The 18,820-nt window shown below is 38.7% G+C and overlaps 1 protein-coding gene across 1 annotated transcript in view; it reads right to left on the reverse strand.

Annotated features, from left to right (window-relative positions):
- SHB (SH2 domain containing adaptor protein B) overlaps positions 1-18,820 on the reverse strand; it is a 57,988-nt gene that overhangs the window by 19,979 nt on the left and 19,189 nt on the right. The window contains exon 3 of the mRNA XM_054004259.1: positions 2,614-2,829. Within this exon, the coding sequence (XP_053860234.1) occupies positions 2,614-2,829 (216 nt within the window). The remainder of the gene's footprint in view (positions 1-2,613; positions 2,830-18,820) is intronic.

Genomic DNA, 18,820 nt, shown 5'->3' on the forward strand with positions numbered 1-18,820 from the left:
GCAAACTTTCCACCATTTCAAACTTCAAAGCTGGACCTCTTCATTCCTTATTTTAAACATTTACTACTCCTAGGACAAAGATAAATTCTAGAGACACTAGATGAAACAGCAGCTTGAAATCTAGCTTGCAGTCAATCCTTAGACATTTCTTTGTGACAAAAGAAATTCTTGTACCTAAAATAACCTTGTATCTAAAACAAATTAATTTATAATGAATGGCAGATGTAATGAGAGAAATCTAATTAATCTCAAAAAGTGTTTACTCTTCTTATTTTAAATAAGAATTCTCTATCCTGAACCTGTAAGTAAACCAACCATATCATAATACCATTTAATTAAACCTCTTTAGTCTATTAATTCTGTAAAGCAATATTTTGCTCTGTGTGCTTTCATAACTGCATAGTACTTGAAAGAATATTTACACATAAGCCAATCATAAAATCTTGTATTGGACTGACCTTAATTTACAGTTACATGTAAAAAATGAAAAGTAGATATTAAGAAAAAAAATTAACAAAATGAATATTCTTTATTTTAAAACAACTCAGAAAAACCCTATTTCAGAATTTACCTGATAAAGACCAAAAAAGTGGACACAAAGATGAATACAGAGGTTAAGAGAAGATCCAAATGAATTAAAACTCATAGATTTCATATAATATGACCAATATATGAAGGACAATAATTTACAATATTTACATATTTAAAATTTTAATTCATTTACAATTTTACAATTTATTTACAATTTACAATATTTACATATACCCGTATATGACTCTTTAGACTTAACTTTTAAAATCCAGTCTATGTAGCTGCTATATTACTATTTGGAAAATTTGTGAAATGTGATCTCACTGGAGATGTATACTGGTCCCACAGCTTGTATCTCAGCATCATTAAGCAATGAAGTAGCTGGTTTTTGAAAGTTTGCTGGTTTTTTCTTTCTTTTTTGAAAGAAAAATTACTTCTGGGTAGCACACAATCATTGACCTTGTGTGGGAAGTTATGTGATCAAATCAGGTTGTGTATCCAGTCATTTCTTCCCACAGGATGAAAAAAATCTGAAGATGGAGATTGCAAGAGCTCCTTGAATAATTGTTTCCAGTGCTTAAGTGTTCTTGCAGAGAAAAAATCAACTTGAGTCAGAGTGTCTACTGATTTATCTTATATCTCATCTTCCCATCACACACTTGCTCAGTTGTGAAGAAATTGGCTCCATCTTATTGAGGATCTCCTCACAGACATTAGAAAGTTCCCACTATGTCCCACCCAAAGTATTCTCTTCTCCAGGCTAAGCAAGCCCAGTTCTCTCAGCATCTCTTCATATGTGCTGCCATGCACTGCAGTTTTTTGTCATTTTGTTGGCTCTGTGCTAACAAAAATGTTTATCAACATCCCTCTTATATCAGAATCCTGCCACAGCATTATGCATAGTTCATAGTATGCATAGTTCCAGAGTAATGAGGAACAGTCACTTTGCTTCATCCACTGGCTTGCTCCTATTCACACAGACTAGCAGGCTCCTAGCCTTCATCATGGTGAGAAGCATTGCTAGCCACATTTAGCTCACTTTCCCCCAGGACTGTTTAAGCCCCTTCTAGCAAAGCTGTATCCCAGCAAGTCAACCAGATCTAGGTCCATATCATTGCAGGGGGTTAGTTTGCTCCAGATGCAAGTCTTTGAGTCTGTTCTCATTAGGATTAGTAAGCTTGTTGTCAGTCCATTTCTCCAGCCTGTTCAGGTCCCTCAGAATGTTTGCGCACACCCTCTCCTCATTTGGCTGTTATTCCAAGCTTGATAAGGGGCATTTCCTCTCCTTCTGCTCGTGGATACTAATAACTGCTAAACAGGAAGGGTTCCAGAACGTATCCTTGGAGGAATCACACTTGTAACCAGATTCCAGGAAGAGTATGAATCACTAACACTACCCTTTGAGGTCAATAACTCTGATAGGCTTTCACAGATCTACTAGTCCACCCATCTGGACTACAACATTCCAAACACAGCTGATGCCACAGCACAACATGCTGAAAGCTAAAGTCTACATAGATGACACCTACTGCTCTCTTTCCATTAAGCAATCTAGTAGTTTTAACAGAAAGCAAACAGGTTTGTCGAGCAGGATTTACCTAGGGTAAATGCACACTGACTACCCAGTAATCATTGCTCTCAAGCTTCTTCCATGCTCAGTCCCAGAGCCACACCTCTTTTCTTCCTACCTTACCCCAACACTTCATCACACTGTCCCTTTGAAAATAGCTCCACAATTTCAGGACCCTTCAAAGCAACTTCCTCACCATAGAGATACTCAACAATAAACACTATCTACATCCCATCCATTCAAATGAGGGTAGAGACAAGGACTGGGAGAATCAGAAGTTTACTTTTATGAAACTAAGATGATTGACAACAGGTTGACTGAAGTACCAAACAAAAAGTGCAGTTCCATATTTCTGCAGCAGGTAAAGATTTGAGATGACCCACATTCACTTTTCAGACATTTCTTCACACACACATACACAAAAGAGCATAAGTATTTGATTTACCCCTAAGGCAAGTATATATGGTATAACTGTGAGAAAGAATTTTGAGGGTGGGATCTAGGAATCCTACCTGCCAAAGCTGGGATGCTGACTTTGTTCCACTCCCACGGCTGATCATACTCATCTGCAGGCCTGTCATCATCTTGTGGCAATTTGCTTTCTCGTACATGGCGACTCACCACACTTTCAGAATCGGATTCCACACCACTGCCTTCTGGTTCATAGGGTGTGTCATAGAGCTGCATGTTTTTCTGATGGGACTTCATGCCTTCCTGCTGTTGAAACTCTGTTGGCAAGGAGGAAAATTGCATCAGAATCACTACTAACCATGTCTTATCATTACAGTCTATAATTTTAGAGCATTCAACTTCCACCCATTTCTTAATAGCCATGTAATTATAGAGATGACAAGCTTGTACAAGACTTCTAAATTCCACCTCTACATTGGTAACTGGCTGGAAGCAAAAGTTTGCTCCAGTTAACAACCACAACTTCATGCCTCCACCAACATTTCCCAACTTGTACAGAGCCAGACTGCAGGAAGCACACAATCACTGTAAGCTGCTAAAAAGCACACTCACAAGCAACTGTACATAAATTCCCAAGAACACTGAAATTTGTGTATAGTTAGCTCTTCAGGAGGAGATGGTTCTGAAGTGAAATTTGAAGACATAAAGAACATTAAAAAGTAAATCCCACAGTACAATTGTATATGCTGATAATGAAGAATTGTCTGTGTTTACACCTAGAGAATATCAACAAAAAATGAACTAGGACTAGAGTAAAAACACTAAACAAAAGCATTAGAGCTTATCTCACATCAAGGGGGTTGTAACAGCAGTTCTCAGCTGCCTGAAAAGCAGTCAGAACCAAACCTTCTTGGGCAGAATCAGAAGAAGCAGTAAGGAGAAACAGGCACAAGAGGTAGCTCAAGAGATCCAAGTGGTACATTGTGGGTACCTTCTTCCCCTTGTGTGAGGTGCAGCCCTGGGATAGGTTACCAGGTAGGTCATGGCAAGTGTCTTCATTCTTTACAGCACCTTGGTTAGGCAAAGCCACAGTCCCTCCATATACTGATACAAAACTGGGTGGAGTGAGTGATAGACCAGGTGGCTGTGCTACCATTCAAAGGAACCCAGGGAGGCTGGGAAATGGCAGACTAACAGCCTAGAAAGCTGCTCAGCAGAGAAGGACTTCGGAGTCCTGTATGGCAGCAAGTTAAACACAAGCCAGCAATGCACCTTCACAGGAATGAGGGACAACCCAACCTGGGGTACATCAGGAGTGCTGAATGCAGATCAAGAGATGTGATTCTTCCTCTCTACTCAGCACTGGTGAGCACTGGGAATGCTGAGTCCAGTTCTCATCTGCCCAGCACAAGAAAAACAGAACACTCTAGGAAGTTTCAGCAAAAGGCTGTGAAGCTTAATAATGGGACTGAAGCGCTTTTCACATGAGGAGAGACTGAAAGAGTTGAGACTGGCTAGCTGGGAGAAAATAAGTTTTAGTGGGGACATTATCAATGCATATAAATACCTGATGGAAGAGAGAGAAGACAGAGACAGACTTACTGACAGTGCACAATGACAGGCCAAGATATAACAGGCACAAGTCAAAATATATGCAATTCCATTTGAATTCCTCTGAACACAAGAAAACACATTTTGACTGTGAAAATGGTCAAACATAGAAATAGGTTGCCTGGAGAGGCTGTGAAGTATCCATCTTTGGAAATATTCAAGATCTGACTGGACATAGTTATGAACAACCTATTCTAGCTGAACCTGCTTGAACAGGATTTTTCATTAGATAGCATCAAGAGGTCCCTTCCAACTTCAGATGTGTGATTATACAGACCACTGTAACAACAAAATAAGAACACCAATAATGTAGCAAATTGCAAAGTTATGAAAAGACTCAGAGAGACAACTTTTAAAGCTACAAATGAAGCAAAGACCTAGAGTAGTTCTCTCTGTTAAAACAACAAAAGTCATAAATCAAGTCATACATCAACAAGAATATTATAATCAAGTCACTTCTCCAAACCACTTCAAAGTACAGTGAAAAGTCTGCAAAATGACAGTGCCCTTATTCCTTCAAAAATAATTTCATTTACACATTAAAAATACGGTAAATTTGAAGAAATATACATCCAAAATTGAAGATACAAGCAAGATACATCCTGTTAATTTCTAGTTATGAACAATCACATCAAGAAAAAATGCTGCATTGAGAAAAAAAAACTGTACTAGAAAGAATACACTGCTCTCTTGAATACTCTGGTTCAAAAAGATAAACATTTTGTTTTCTGAAGTCAGAAAAGTGGTATTTATCTTTTTTTTTCTTTCAGTACTGTGGACCCAGTCAATGCTACACCAAGAAATGTGCATTTCTGAGGAACAGAAGCTAAATCAGTTGTAAGTGCCAAACACAAATTTGTGTGCCAAATACAGCTACGCAATTGGCTCTTTGTGTGTGAGCATATTTCAGTACAAGAACTCTTGCCTGATATTTTTCTTTTACCCAGAAGACCAAAGCATCAGGCCATATAGAAAGATTTACCAGTAAATAGAAGGTGGTTCATGTTCAGGAAGCATAATTAGAAAAATTATGAATATTTTATTCTAAAGCAGAAATGTTTTTCTAGGAAAAGCTACAACCTAGATGGAGGGAGGTACAGGGCTAGGAGCTGGACTTAATGATCCTTGTGGATCCCTTTCAACTCATAATATTCTGTGATTCTGTGATATATAAAAAGATATGCATGTATGCACATACGCTTCTACACACATATCTCCAATCTTTTTTGTAAAGCTTTGTATAAGCATGCTTGAAAATTCACCTTTGAGAGTATTTGTCAATAAAAGTAATTTTACTAAAAGCTAAATCAGAAAAAGTTCAATTCAATAAACAAAAGCACAGCTGAATCTGTACCATAAGCAGTAATAGCATTATACACATTGATAGCTCAGTGCAAACTTGATATTCAAGAATCAGATAGTAGAAGACAACAGCACACTTGTGATGAAGCATTTCTCATGGTAATTTTACATTTTCTAACAGTGACAGCTCTAAGGGCTAAAATAGTCTTTGGAAAGATTAGGAAGTAAAAAACTCTGTTAATTTAACTTTTTCTTTATCAATTCACTTTTGTGAACCATAAAATTGGAATTCTTATTGCTGATTAAAAGTACATTTGTATACAATTCAGCATTAAGTTAATAGCTATCAGAAGAAGCAACAGTTGAAGTTTGAAAGCAGTAATTTTGCTAGCAGCCTGGAATATATACTATATATACTGGAATATATATACCACATATAATTTCTGTTCTCACAGATCAGCGGTTATTACAGAATCAGGCTCCAGAAGTCTGGGCTCCTGTATAAAACCAAGAACCTGACTAGAACAGGTACCAAAACTGAAACAACACTATGAGATACAAGACCCAACTTGTCATTGTTCTTCCCACTTGGTGAACAAGTCTGATACATACAGAACAGAGCTCTACAGGACAAACAGCCACATCAGCCACACCAAACACCTTAATAGCCCTAAATAACTGAACAGGATTACACATAGATACACTATATTTCTGAAAGTAGTTTGAAGAGAATTAGGGGATATATCATCAAGGGAACAGAACAGCTATCACGCGAACAAAGTAATCTTTGCAACATTTCCTTACTTGCTTACCGAACCCAACAGGTGAACTTCTACAGCTTGCCTTCCAAAAGGATGCAACAGACTGAAAAACAGCCAGACCATTCTATAATGGCCAGATGCCAATAGATATTTCCTTCATCTCAAACTCAAGCATGCAGTAACAAGAGGTCAAACAATGTAGTTGCACTATTAAAAAAAGTTCTGATAATATAAAAGCCCATTTTTCCCAAATCAAGCACATCTGTAAATGTCACCAGGCAGTAATAAACTCAATGCCATTTTACAGCCCATTTTTAACATCTCTTTTGATGAAACAAGAGACAAGCAAAATGCAGGAGCCTTACTGCCACAATCATGTAAGGAATGTTAGTTACAAAGAGGTTCCCTGAAGTTAAGGGCTTGCAAGAGTTTTTGTTCTGTGTGGTGAAAGACAATGAACAATGACTGTGCAGGTTGGGAAGCTAAGAGAGGTAACAGTAACCTCACATCTCAATCACAGTAACAGCACATCTTGCTTGTCTACATCTAATATGCAGGAAGAGTTTAAACCTGCAGGAGACCAAATCACTACCTTATATCAATTCCCTGATTTTTTCAATCTCTGCTATTCTATTGAGAAACCATTTAAACAAATTACATGCAACCAATCACAGCATCAGTGGTTAGACAGACATAGGTGGCTCTTTATCAGTCTGACAGCCATCTGTAATTTTTGCATACTCCACTGAAAACCAGGGAAAACTATAGTGGAATTGGATACAATCACATTAACTTACAGATTGATCAACAGCAGCACAATAAAGCTGTTTTGACTTGCCAGCATGTCAGATTTCAAAGTGCACTGGCCCATACATATCAGGTACAAAAGTGATAAACTAGACCCCTCTCCATCTCAGCTACCACTTTCAAGACTAGTGACAAATTAAAATTACAGTCCTACCAGTTCTTCAGCTGCTTTCTCTAGCCAGAAGCCCTGTCCTAATGAGACAAATCTGACTATGAAGGTCTCATGCTGGAAACAGTACAAAGATGCAAGGTCAATTTTTGAAAAGCTACCACTGAAATTGACTTTCAAGAAAAGTACAAGGGTTATCACAGCTCTTTGTATCTCACAAGCCTAAGAGCAATACTCAGGACAGAAAACAGAATTCTATTGAAGGGATCTTACAGGGGACATTTAGCTGCGCTCTGCTCCATTCAACAGTACAGAACTCACAGAGTTTATCTGGCCACATTGCTGAATAAAGCTTCATCCTATTTCAGAAAGCATGAAACAAAATACTTGGAAATACTCCTAACACCAGCAAGCAGCTGTTGCTAGAAACCCTTCAATGTAAGTCTAATGATTTTCAATGTCACTTTTGCATGCGGTTAAATTTGTTCAAGTACACAGTTATTTGCAGGAAGCCCAGTAGATTTTTTATTCATTTATTAAATGCACATTAACATATAAACACTATGCTGGAACAAGATTCTACAGAGGACAACTGTCAAGCTGTCAGCTAGAAGAATTTCTGTCCTCCTACCTCTGGATTCAGACTACAGGTCTAGTCCAGACGGTTGTTTTTCTTCTGCTCTCTTTCCAGAAGTCCAAGTTTAAACAACTTCAATCCCACTGACCTGGATTTAGTTTCCCACTAACCAAATAAAAAACACAACCTGCTATTAGCTACACGCAAAACTGTAACCAGCCTGTAGTGAACACCAAATACTGTGCTGCTCTTCTCAATGAATACATTTGTGTCACTCAAATCTACCAGATAATTCCAGTGACAATGATCTCAACACTGAAGAGACATTATCTGGAACTTACAAAACTTTTCAAGGCACACAGACAGACCAAACATTTATCATCAGAAAGATACAGGTGTACAGAAAGATACAGTTATATTTTAAAATTTGTTATGTCCAAGAGATGGTGATTCATCTTCATCTACATTTAATTCAAGCAAGCAAGCAAACAACTATATCCTTAACAGAGTCAACTTCTTTCATCTTTTCCTCCTGTATACACAAAATTCCCCATAGGAAGAGGGAGTGCTTCTGCAATGAGAGAATATACTAACCTCTCTAAGATAGTCAGAGCAGAATTGTGAACAGCAGAACTTTTGAAGTGTGGACTCAAGCACTTTATATTCAAAAGCCCTAAAAGGGCAGTCCACAAAGTGTTTGGAGGACTTGTTATAAGCACACTGGCTTTTTGTGGATAAGTCTGGGAAAAATAAATACCATATTTAAAAAAAAAAAAAAAAAGTATGTGAGAACATAACTCAGGAACAGGGCTTGTTTAAGGACAACAGCCAATTGCATTTCTTGATTTCTTGTATTCTCACCTATCACTGAAAACCAGAAGCTATCAGCGGAAGCAGAAAAAAACTTGAAAATGCTCAGGTTCACATTGAGAGGTATTGCTGAGTATCTAATGCATTTCCCCCCACATTATCCTGACAGCCTGGCAGTCTCTAGCAGGTAAAGGTCACATCAGGGCCAGATCTGATCACGGACAACAAAGACCCACCTGCAGGAGTGCTTGCTATCAAGGTATAAGTTTTTCTGAAATGTTCAAACCTCTGCTTTGCACATGTTCTGCTCTTGAGGCCTCTAATGGAAAATCACTGAACTGGCAAGTAATGACATTGAAGGGCAGTGAGCTGTTTGCTCCAGGTATATGGGCAGGCAACAATCAACCAGTAACTTGCTGGTTTGCCACAGGCATAAGACAGATTAATGCAAAGATCACCCTGATATGAACATTTGCTTCCATTGAATTAATTCCCAGATAAACAGGTCAAAATACTCAGCCAACTGCTTACTTATCCAAGCCTCACCATTACGGTTTCTTTTCACATCCATTCTGGAAAGACAGTCTGAAAATATTTCAGGACTTGTGATGCAGAATTCTCATTTTATTACTGCAAAGCCTATTCACTAGAGAAGCTAAGTTTTAACTCTGTTCAAATTTCACCTCAGATCACCAGAAATCAAACTGCTTTTTCCTCTACTTCCAAATCCAGCTGGATGCCTCCAACTGCTGGGACACAAGGGAACACCAATTATATTCCAGTGGCAGGGAGGGCTGTTTTGCTTTGAGACTGCAGCAATTGCCACCCAATGGTAATTATTCCAGATTTTGCTGCAGGAAAAGCTGGATATGAGAAGGTCTTCCTTTTCTCATATTTTCTTCTGAACAAAAGCCAAATGACTCAGAAGTGAGCCACTTTCCAGGAATGAACAGACATTTGTTCCCCTGTTCTCTGTGAGGGCTTGGCATAACCACATGATGTGAAAACCAACATCTTCACATTGCCTGCATCATGCCGCAAATACTACTAAACTCCAAGTATGACTCATTACCCCAGGAAAAAGCATTCAAAGCAACCTTACATTCCAACAATCTTGATAAACAAAAGTTGTTAGGCCAGTCAGAGCAGGGGCAGGCAGGGAGAAGACTGTTTATGATAAGTATCAATAAACCAGCAAAAAAACCCCATTAATATTTTCCACAGAAGGTATGTACTGAATTAAAACAAGCAACCACTACCCTACCCAAGAAGACAGGAAGCACATGTTTGTCTTTGTAGGTGGGAAGGGTGAGGAAGAGGAGGGGTAGGTGTTGGTGGAGTTGAAGGATGCTGATTAAAAAAAAAAAACACATGGGAAGAAAACCTAAATCCTGGTGGCCTGGACGGACAGCCATACTGTTTCTAAAGGACACAAAAATTATCTTTGGAGATGTATTTCTTTTTTGGCAGAGGCAAAGAAATTAAAAAATTCACTTTATTCAGTTTACTGGAGGCAGAAATTTATTCTATAAAGCCTTCCACCTCAACACCATATTTTCTGATAAGTAAGCAGTGTTTAACTGTCAGTTTTAAATTCTTGATTTCTGCAGACTTTGCCTCTTTGGAGATGCTTTGATGCTGCTGACCTACTTACTCGTTGCACATTTTTCAGTAAGACAGGAGTAGGGATGCCCTTTTTATTTAGATAAGGGGAAAAAGAATCCAAAAAACTATGGAACTCTGTACGTTTACTGCTGCTTGACCAAGAGCCAGCTCCAGATGCTGCTACAGGAAGTTACATCACAGTGCTATATTCCTGGTTTAAAACCTGTAGGTTTTCTTACCTTCCTGGAGTACTGATCATTAGGTTTCAAGGATCATTGTTTCATGGCCTAAACAGAGCAATCCAAGTGGTAACAGTGCAAGCCAAAAAATTCAATATCCTAATTTCATACTCCAAAACTTCCAAGCTGTGTAAAAGAACATTCATTTCTTGTGTTAAGAGGGAACATAAGCCCTCTGGGAAACAGAACGCTGCGCTGGGATTTCCATGTACACTAGTCAGTACAAGGGTTTTCATCCGCCCAGGACAAACTACAGCATCCCAAAAGATTTGCTTTAAGATTAGCACAAACAGAACAAATTCTCCTTGAAAGCCATCCTAGACCAAGGTCTAAATGCCTATTTTAAGCAAGCTAAAACAGTACCATGTCAGGACAGAGAAGTTTGTAGTGAATATGACTGTTTCCTGCAATTAGATCAGTCCTGCTGCTCATGCCTGCTACTGATGCCCCCCATGTCCTTGCTAGTGCTCTTCATGAACACAGTATCTGACCTTCACAGGAAGCACCTTGAGAGAGGGCAGGAGTGGAAGAAGAAATCATTCATAATTTAAATGCTCTTCAAGACTCACATAGAAGGAAGATATTTTCTTGCATCATGTCTGCCTGTGAGAGTCTGCTGAAAGATTACTCAAAAGAACAAATGAGATATGCACTGATCAAAATTATTTTTTAATTTTTTTTTTCAAAATATATATATATATATACTTGGGATGATATTGCAAGGAATAACCAGATGTGAGCAAAAGGCAGTTTATACAACTAAGACAAAATAGGGAATTGTTTCCTGAGAGCTGGAGGTTTAATTCTATGAGAATTATGGAGAAGGTACTTATCTTTTCTGCATGTTACTGACTTTGAGCACAGCCTCCTAGGGATGTGGGAGAGGGCAGAAAAGGATAAGTAGATAGAGGCCTCCCTCCAGACTTCCTCCTTGTGATACAAATAGTGGGAAGAAATTCCCTACAGGTACAACTTACATGGTATAGTAAGGCAGTAGATTTTTGTAGCCAGAAGAAATGCCATATCTAATTTAACAAACTCAGATGAGATGTATTCTCAGCCAGATGATACATGTTATCTTCTTTTAGCCACCTGCTAGCATTTGCCATAGAGAAGACAAGGCAGGGAGAAGAACTGCTACTTAATTCCTACAACAGATTTATTCCATAGATCTGGTGGCTACATCATTAAGAGGAACACATAAATGTGAATTGTGCATTGTTTTCATCCAGCATGTGAATGATTGTGTCACTATGATTAAAAAAAAACGAAAACTAACCAACAAAAAAACCCCTCAAAAATCCCCAACTGCCAGCTGAAAACATAGCCTGAAATTTTCCTGGTAACTAATGCCCCTTATTTTATCTTTATTAGTATTTTTTGCAAAGAAAATGCTAAGAAAAAGCAAAGTCAAAGCTTTGGAAGCAATATCTGATGCATTTGCAAGAGCTCTTTCCCTCCTCTTTCCCCAAACAGCATTCCAGGAAGAGCAGGCACTATCAGTATTGTTTTCTCCTTTGGCAGGACTTAAAAGCCACACAGCATCTGCATACTAAACCATCTGGTTTTTCTCCTGTTCACTGCAAGGAACAGCCACAGTGATTATTTGCCACAGTGATCATTTGCAATATTCCAACTGGCAAGTTGCAAGCAGCAGAGATCAGCACCCTGGTTATTTGCAATTTTCCCCACTTTTACATGTTTTCCCTAAGGGAAGCATTGTCCTAGTTCCAATCTTTCTGTTCTGTCATTCAAGCTGAGCTATGGGGATAATCTAGCAACACTGATCAGCACCTAAGCACCTAATGAAGATGAATCAACACTTCTTGGACATAACAAGCTTTCAAATATAACTCCAAATGTTAAACTCCAATGTAAATTTACATGCTGTAAGGATCATTAATGTAGACATAACAAATGATTTGCATTTGCTGTGCAGCTCTGGAGACAAAAATGGTTTCATTTAGAATTCTACCTTCTCATGATTAGATGAAGAAAGCTGCTCAGTTGTCATTAAATGCAACCATAGATTTTACTTATCACAACCCAAGGCCTTGCATGCATTAAATAAATGACAGCTGACAAAACAGAGAAAGTGACAGGGATATGAAAACTGAAATTACTGGGAAAATGTTTCAATTCATCCTCTTTGGCCTATGATCTCTTTACTCATTGTGTCAAGTAGGTCAGCAAGGGATTGATGGAAGGAGAAACTTGTGTCTAGCATTTGTAAGTTTCAAATACTCTGCACTGAGCTATGCAGCTGCTAATATTCAGTACCTTGCCCCTGTTTGCAGATTTATCTGTAGTTATTTTACTACTCGGGTAAACCCTGATTGGATATCCATTCCTAGTTAGAAGCTCACTTGCAGAGTAATCTGTCAATTACACAGTGTTAGGTTTTCCTCTTGGACAGGACCAATATAACAGTACAGAACATGCACCAGTGTTTGCATGTATGCAATATACAGTCTATCACATCATCACTCAAGAGCATTTGTGCTTACACTGATATATAACAGCAAATAAATGTGGCTAGCATTCAGCACAGGATCATTAAGAACAGGTGCTTTAAGAAAGCAAATGACAGTCATGTGCAAACAATAAATCAGTACTTTTTTTCACTTCTTGCAATGGAAGTATCACAAATCTGTAAGAGCAATACTTAATATTTTCCAATTAGGTCAAGGCAGAAAATGTCCTGTTATAAAAATTCATTGCAATCATGATCCTGATGCATACAACTGAGTCAACATTTTCTGGTAAATTTTCCAGTTACACTCTTACTTTCCAATATGCATCTCTAAACCACCAACCAAGGAACACAGAAACGTTTACAATGCACAAAACCACACCCATGGAGACAATTGTGGAAGGCTGTATTTTTTGCTGTGTTTTTTTGTTATTTGTTTTAATAGACAGACACAAAAAGATCCTTTAAAAAATAGTTAGGAGAGGCTGTCTTTTGTTATGCTCTATATTCTACCATGATGCCAGGATCTCAGTGATGGTGCATGTCACAGCCAAAGAAAAGAGCAATAGTATGTGCTACTCAGCAAAAATATAATACAAAATCAAGAGTATATATGAAAGACATATTTTTATTTTTCATCAAGACTTTTCTTTTAACTTGATTTCACTCTTCCCTTTCTATTTCAACTGAGGCAGCAGCAGACACCTTCAAGACAATCTCAGGCTGCATTAGAGCCCTAACTGCTTCTGCAGGATTTGCTTAGAAAAAGCTTACATTTTTCTGTCTTGCAGCCTATCCCAGACAAGTACAACTGTTGTTCGACTGTACAACCAAAACCAGATGAGGCTTACCTGACCTCAGCCAGAAGGAACAGGCTGCTCCTGACAATTGCCTCTAATAATTTTAGCCGGAATGACAATGAACAGCTGGGTTTGCACAGATGTTTGAGCTCCTCCAAAGGAGCATTTTCAAACAGAGTTCTTCATAGCCAGAAATTAGAGAAAGAGAGAAGCTGTACGTTTTTCCCACTCTACATAAAATGCAAAGAGCACAGAAATTGTGTTTCTCACCACTTCTCACTGAAGTTTTAAGTTCATTCTATGACACTGGTGTGAAGCCACAGCCATTAAACTGTTAGTACACTGATATGGCAAGATGTACAGTCTCTGTGGCAAAAGTAGACACAGAACTAACCGCTTCAAGTCTCGTTTACTTCTAAGGATATGAAAGCACTCATCTGGTTTGGGTTCCCTAACTGAAAAAGGCACAGGAGAAACTGTAGTTACTACATTACAGCTGATGTCAGAAACAGACTTCATTTAATGAAGGTTTCACTCATATTTTGCCACTAGGGATTTTCAGAGTGTGGTTGTAAAACCAGCAGGCAAAACTTTTATTCATTTACTAGCAAGCTAAGCACAACAAAGATGGCAAAATATCAGAGCTGAAAGGGTATCTTGTTCCTTCAAAGAACTATTCTGTTTACCTCATGCTTAACTAATACTTCCTGCACCAGCTTTTTTGAGCTTATTTAACTCTTCTGTACAGTGCAGATAAAAAACCCAAAGTGATTTGACTAAGTGAGAGTATAATATGAAAGAATGATTAAGAAAGTTCTTCTGAGAAAAAATTCTCACTAGTTTAGTGCAGGAAAAATAAAGAACCCCCCCAAGTAGGACCTTTGAGTTGAGCACTGCTAGCTGGGGAAAGGGTAGAAATTCCTTTTGACTTGCCAGCATGTGTTATGTCCACTATTTGCCTTTAAAAAACAATAAATCCAGGTAATCTAGAAATATCAATTTCCCATGGTTGTCATCCTGACACTAGTTTGTTTATTAACATGCTAAACATTTTCACATTTCCTCTGACTAAAAGCCTCTTTGCAAAAGAATAAGAGGAAAGAGAAAAGGAAGACAAAGCATAATTGGAGATACATACAAGCATAACAAGGGATTTTTGTATCATTTTTTGTCCCAAGTGCATGTCTCATTTTTTCTTTTAGTGTCACCAATACATCTCCATATAACAAATCCCTGTAAAACTCATCAACAGCAGTCTACATCTCCTACACACTGCTGATTATTCGTGTAACAAAATCTCCACATTCTGCTTTTAAGCCATGTTGCAAAAAGCAACAGAGGTGGCACCAGCTTGAAAAGATTGAGAGCTGAACTGATAAGCTTGCAAGATGTATCTCTGATGTCCCCCTACCTAATAAAATAACACTCCTCCCACTCAGACCCAAAAATCAGTTTACAGTGTTCCTTTGCTGTGGCAGGCCACAATGGTATCACCTATACTTCCATCATACCTCCACCTGGAAATCACCCAGAATTCCTGCCAACAGAGTCCAGAAGTGCACATACAGGCCAAGTGCAGTCTGGAAGCCCACCTGTTCAGCCGCTGCTCCCTCTCCCCACAAAGTGATAGTGAACAGCTGTCAAGAGTCAGACTTCCTTGCTGCAACAACATGCTTTCAGCATGGTTTCTGCCCATCTAGAGTTACCTCCACAAAACTGGAATATTTGTGCATAAGCCCCTGCTCAAGCTACATTTCAGCAGACTGTTTCCTCCCAGAGATAAAGTTTAAAAGGGTTAGTATTGGGACTATACTGTCATGGTGGTGAAGCTGGAAATTGACTGAGACTAAACAAACATGGGTTCCAGTAGTCTGGGACATACTGACTCTCACTGCCACTTCTCACTTTCACAAATCAGTTGCAGGATCATAAAATAAGCTAGGTTAAATAAGATCTCAGGAAGTGGAAGTCATCTTGTTCAATGTCCTACCCAAAGCAGGTTTTAGATATGGAGTCAGACAAAGTCGTTCATATTCTGGTTTCTCAGTCCAGTCTTAAAAAATTCCAAAGATGGGGACTACACAATCTCACTAGGCAACCTTCTCCACAATTTTACTGTCCTCATAGTAAGATTTTTTTTTTCCTTGTATTCAATGAACCTCTTGTTTCAGTTTGTGTTCACTGCCTCTAAGCCTTTCCAGGCATGGAAGGAACAGATGGTACACTGATTAAATCAGAAGGAATCACAGTCTACAGAGGTCTGATTACAAGGGAAAATGCAAAGCAGTTTCATTTTTTATTTACTTTACCCAATTTAAGGGTTTTTTACAACTCACACCACACAGGGCAGACAGAAGATCCCTTCATGGCCATATACGTTCATGTATGTTCTACCTAAGAAAATCCTTTGCACCAAGATGAAGTATATCTTTTCTATACCCCTAGATGACCAGAGAAGTGAGACACCTTCAAATTCAACATACATGGTACTAGAGGGTAGGATCTGGGGGTAGGAAGGTAGAGGTGGGATGGGAGGGAGATCAAAAGGACTTGAACTGGTCAGCAGGACACAAAATGAGGAAACAGTAGCTCTTTCACCTTTGTAACTAAAATACCAATATTCTAATTTACTGAATTATTTTCACTCTAGGGTCACAGATCTCTTTTTCATATTTCTCAAGACACAGCTGCTGGAGTGCTAAAATTACCGATCCTGTTGGATCACACAGACCTCAGTGCTACTCAAACTGCTGCCATGCTGCCAGAAGCATTGCTGTCTTGAAGGGACAGCCAATTCACATCCTATATTAAAAGCATCATTGTTCTTAGGAAAAGCAGTCCAAAATCTTGAAACTTATCTGAGGATGAGAAGGATAGAGTAGAGGGAAGACCTGTGGTAACTGGCAGGTAAAAACAGACATAGAATCAAAGCAGCATATTAAGAAACACAAATATAACTCCCTATGCCACAGGCAACGCTGCATGCAAAGCACAGGTAGGCACCAGGGAAAAAGCACCTGCATTCATTACACATGTTGCTTGTATTAGGAAAGCAGATAGATTTTGTCAAACTAACCATCTTCATGAAAAGTGGCTTGAAACTTCTGCTTCTTTGCCAAAACCAGTCTTCCAGACTGCAGGCAAGTGGTAAATAGCATTTGACCTCATTAGTTTCTCTTTCCCAAACATCCATTCCTTCACTTTGGTTTTTATACAAGTACATAGGCCAGATTCATCAGATAGTGAGCAAGGAAATGGAACGAACGAAGTTACAGTCCTTCAACATGCATCCTCAAATAGTCTACTATAATTCTGATGTACATTTCCAAAGTTCCGGACATCTTGTTTCTATTATTTTGGGCATAAACTTTGTCTTAAACCTGAACAAGAGTCAAGAAACTGTGAAAAACTCAATTTTTATTCAGGCTTGTGATTTAAGTTTCACATTTAGTCCATTTCCAAACTATATCAAATCAAAAGAGCAAGATTAAGGTGTTGAAACAGGAAAAAAACCCCACAAACAAAACAAACATTAATTTAAACTTGTCGTATTAAACATTAAAGAGGACACCTTAAATCTTTCTAGGGGAGGAGACATCTCTAAACAGAAAGAAATTGTATTCATTTTATGCACAGCTGGTTTCCAGCCCAGTGATGCACCTAATTGTAGCAACCATAACATATTGCAGTTTCTCACTTCATGAGAAACTAGGCTCTCCCCTTTCTGGCTTTATCTTCTTACAATCACTGATGGGGTACGAACTGCTCATGAAGACAGAAAGAGAAGTACTGATGATCCTGGCAACTGGACATGCTTCTAAACTGGTAGGGTTTCACAGCACGTGTGAGGTCTATTGCTTTGCTCAGAGAACTCAAGGACTTGTGTTGAAGCAGGTCCAGCACTATTTCAAACATTACTCAATTTATGCACATTAGACCTAATGCCAAGGAAGAAGTTCTCTTCTGTAATTGTTCCTAGACGATTTCTTTCCTTTAAATCATTGCCCAATAGAATGTCTGTCCAAATTCCAAATTAAGTAAGAAACAACTTGAAATAGATGTTGAAGTCCAGGAGGTTTCTAATTAACATTGCATCTAGCATACTTTAAAGAAGAAGCACAGCTGTTCAGAGCACATGTCCTCACTTCTCATAAGCTGCAGGGAATCTCGCACTACAGGATAGCAGAAGGTGACAGTAACACTAGCACTATGCTCCAAATGATGGGGAATGCTCAGAACACATCAGACATCCCTCCTTTGTCACTTCTAGGAAGAGCTCCCCAAGATTTCTAGTGCTGCTCTACAGGAAACTCCCAATATGTAAATAAAACCATCTTCTTACCAATCACAAACTTACTTCTGTGTGGTACTGATCTTCTTCAAATCCTACCCCGTGGCTCTCCACGTTGCAAATGTTGAGATGAGAGCACATACACATTGAATTTAAAGAGTGAAGAGTTACCTTGCACTTTTCCACACTTTTAAAGAAAAAAAAAAATCTTAAAAATTTTCTACTAGAATGACCAGTATGTAGTCTATTTATGTCATCTGGAAACCAGATGATAATGGTGCTAATGAGGAATTCACAATACCACATGAAGTGCATTGACAATGGATCGATTCTCATTTGGGGCTCATTTCCAGTCATGGCTAGCCTATTGTTAGACCCTCAAAGAGAACTAGAATTGAAACACACAAATGTAGGAACAAGAGAAGGAGCTTAAATTTTTTTGAAAATTATGCCAGCTGTTGAGCTTAGTGGACAAATACACTGCTTCTCCTGTGTTTGCTACAGCTGTCTGCCATGCTCCAGTACAGACAGACAGCAAACCTTACACAGAGCCACTACAGTGCTTAGAGATCTGGTTAACTTGCTAGGCTCAGTGATTTTCAATAGGCCAAAAATATTCTTCCTAAACTTCCCATGCTGTACATGCTAATCTAGGCATCCTAATCAAAGTCTTTATCAAAGTAATTATCATTGCTCTTCTTATATTATTTGCAGTTGCAAACCCGGTGCCAACAAGCAACAATGCCAGAGGCCACCTGGTAAAGAATTTTACAAGATCTGACTCACCACCAATGTGCTCTAGTGACTATTCAGATGAAGTTACATGTCTGAACAAAAAAACAGCCTTTCTAGTTACAGGGAAACTGACACCCAAGACCTTTTGAAGTAGGTCCAGGTTCATGGGAATGCTGTTTTCCCCATAC

Source organism: Vidua macroura, chromosome Z, assembly GCF_024509145.1.
Source record: "Vidua macroura isolate BioBank_ID:100142 chromosome Z, ASM2450914v1, whole genome shotgun sequence".
Lineage (NCBI taxonomy): Eukaryota > Metazoa > Chordata > Aves > Passeriformes > Viduidae > Vidua > Vidua macroura.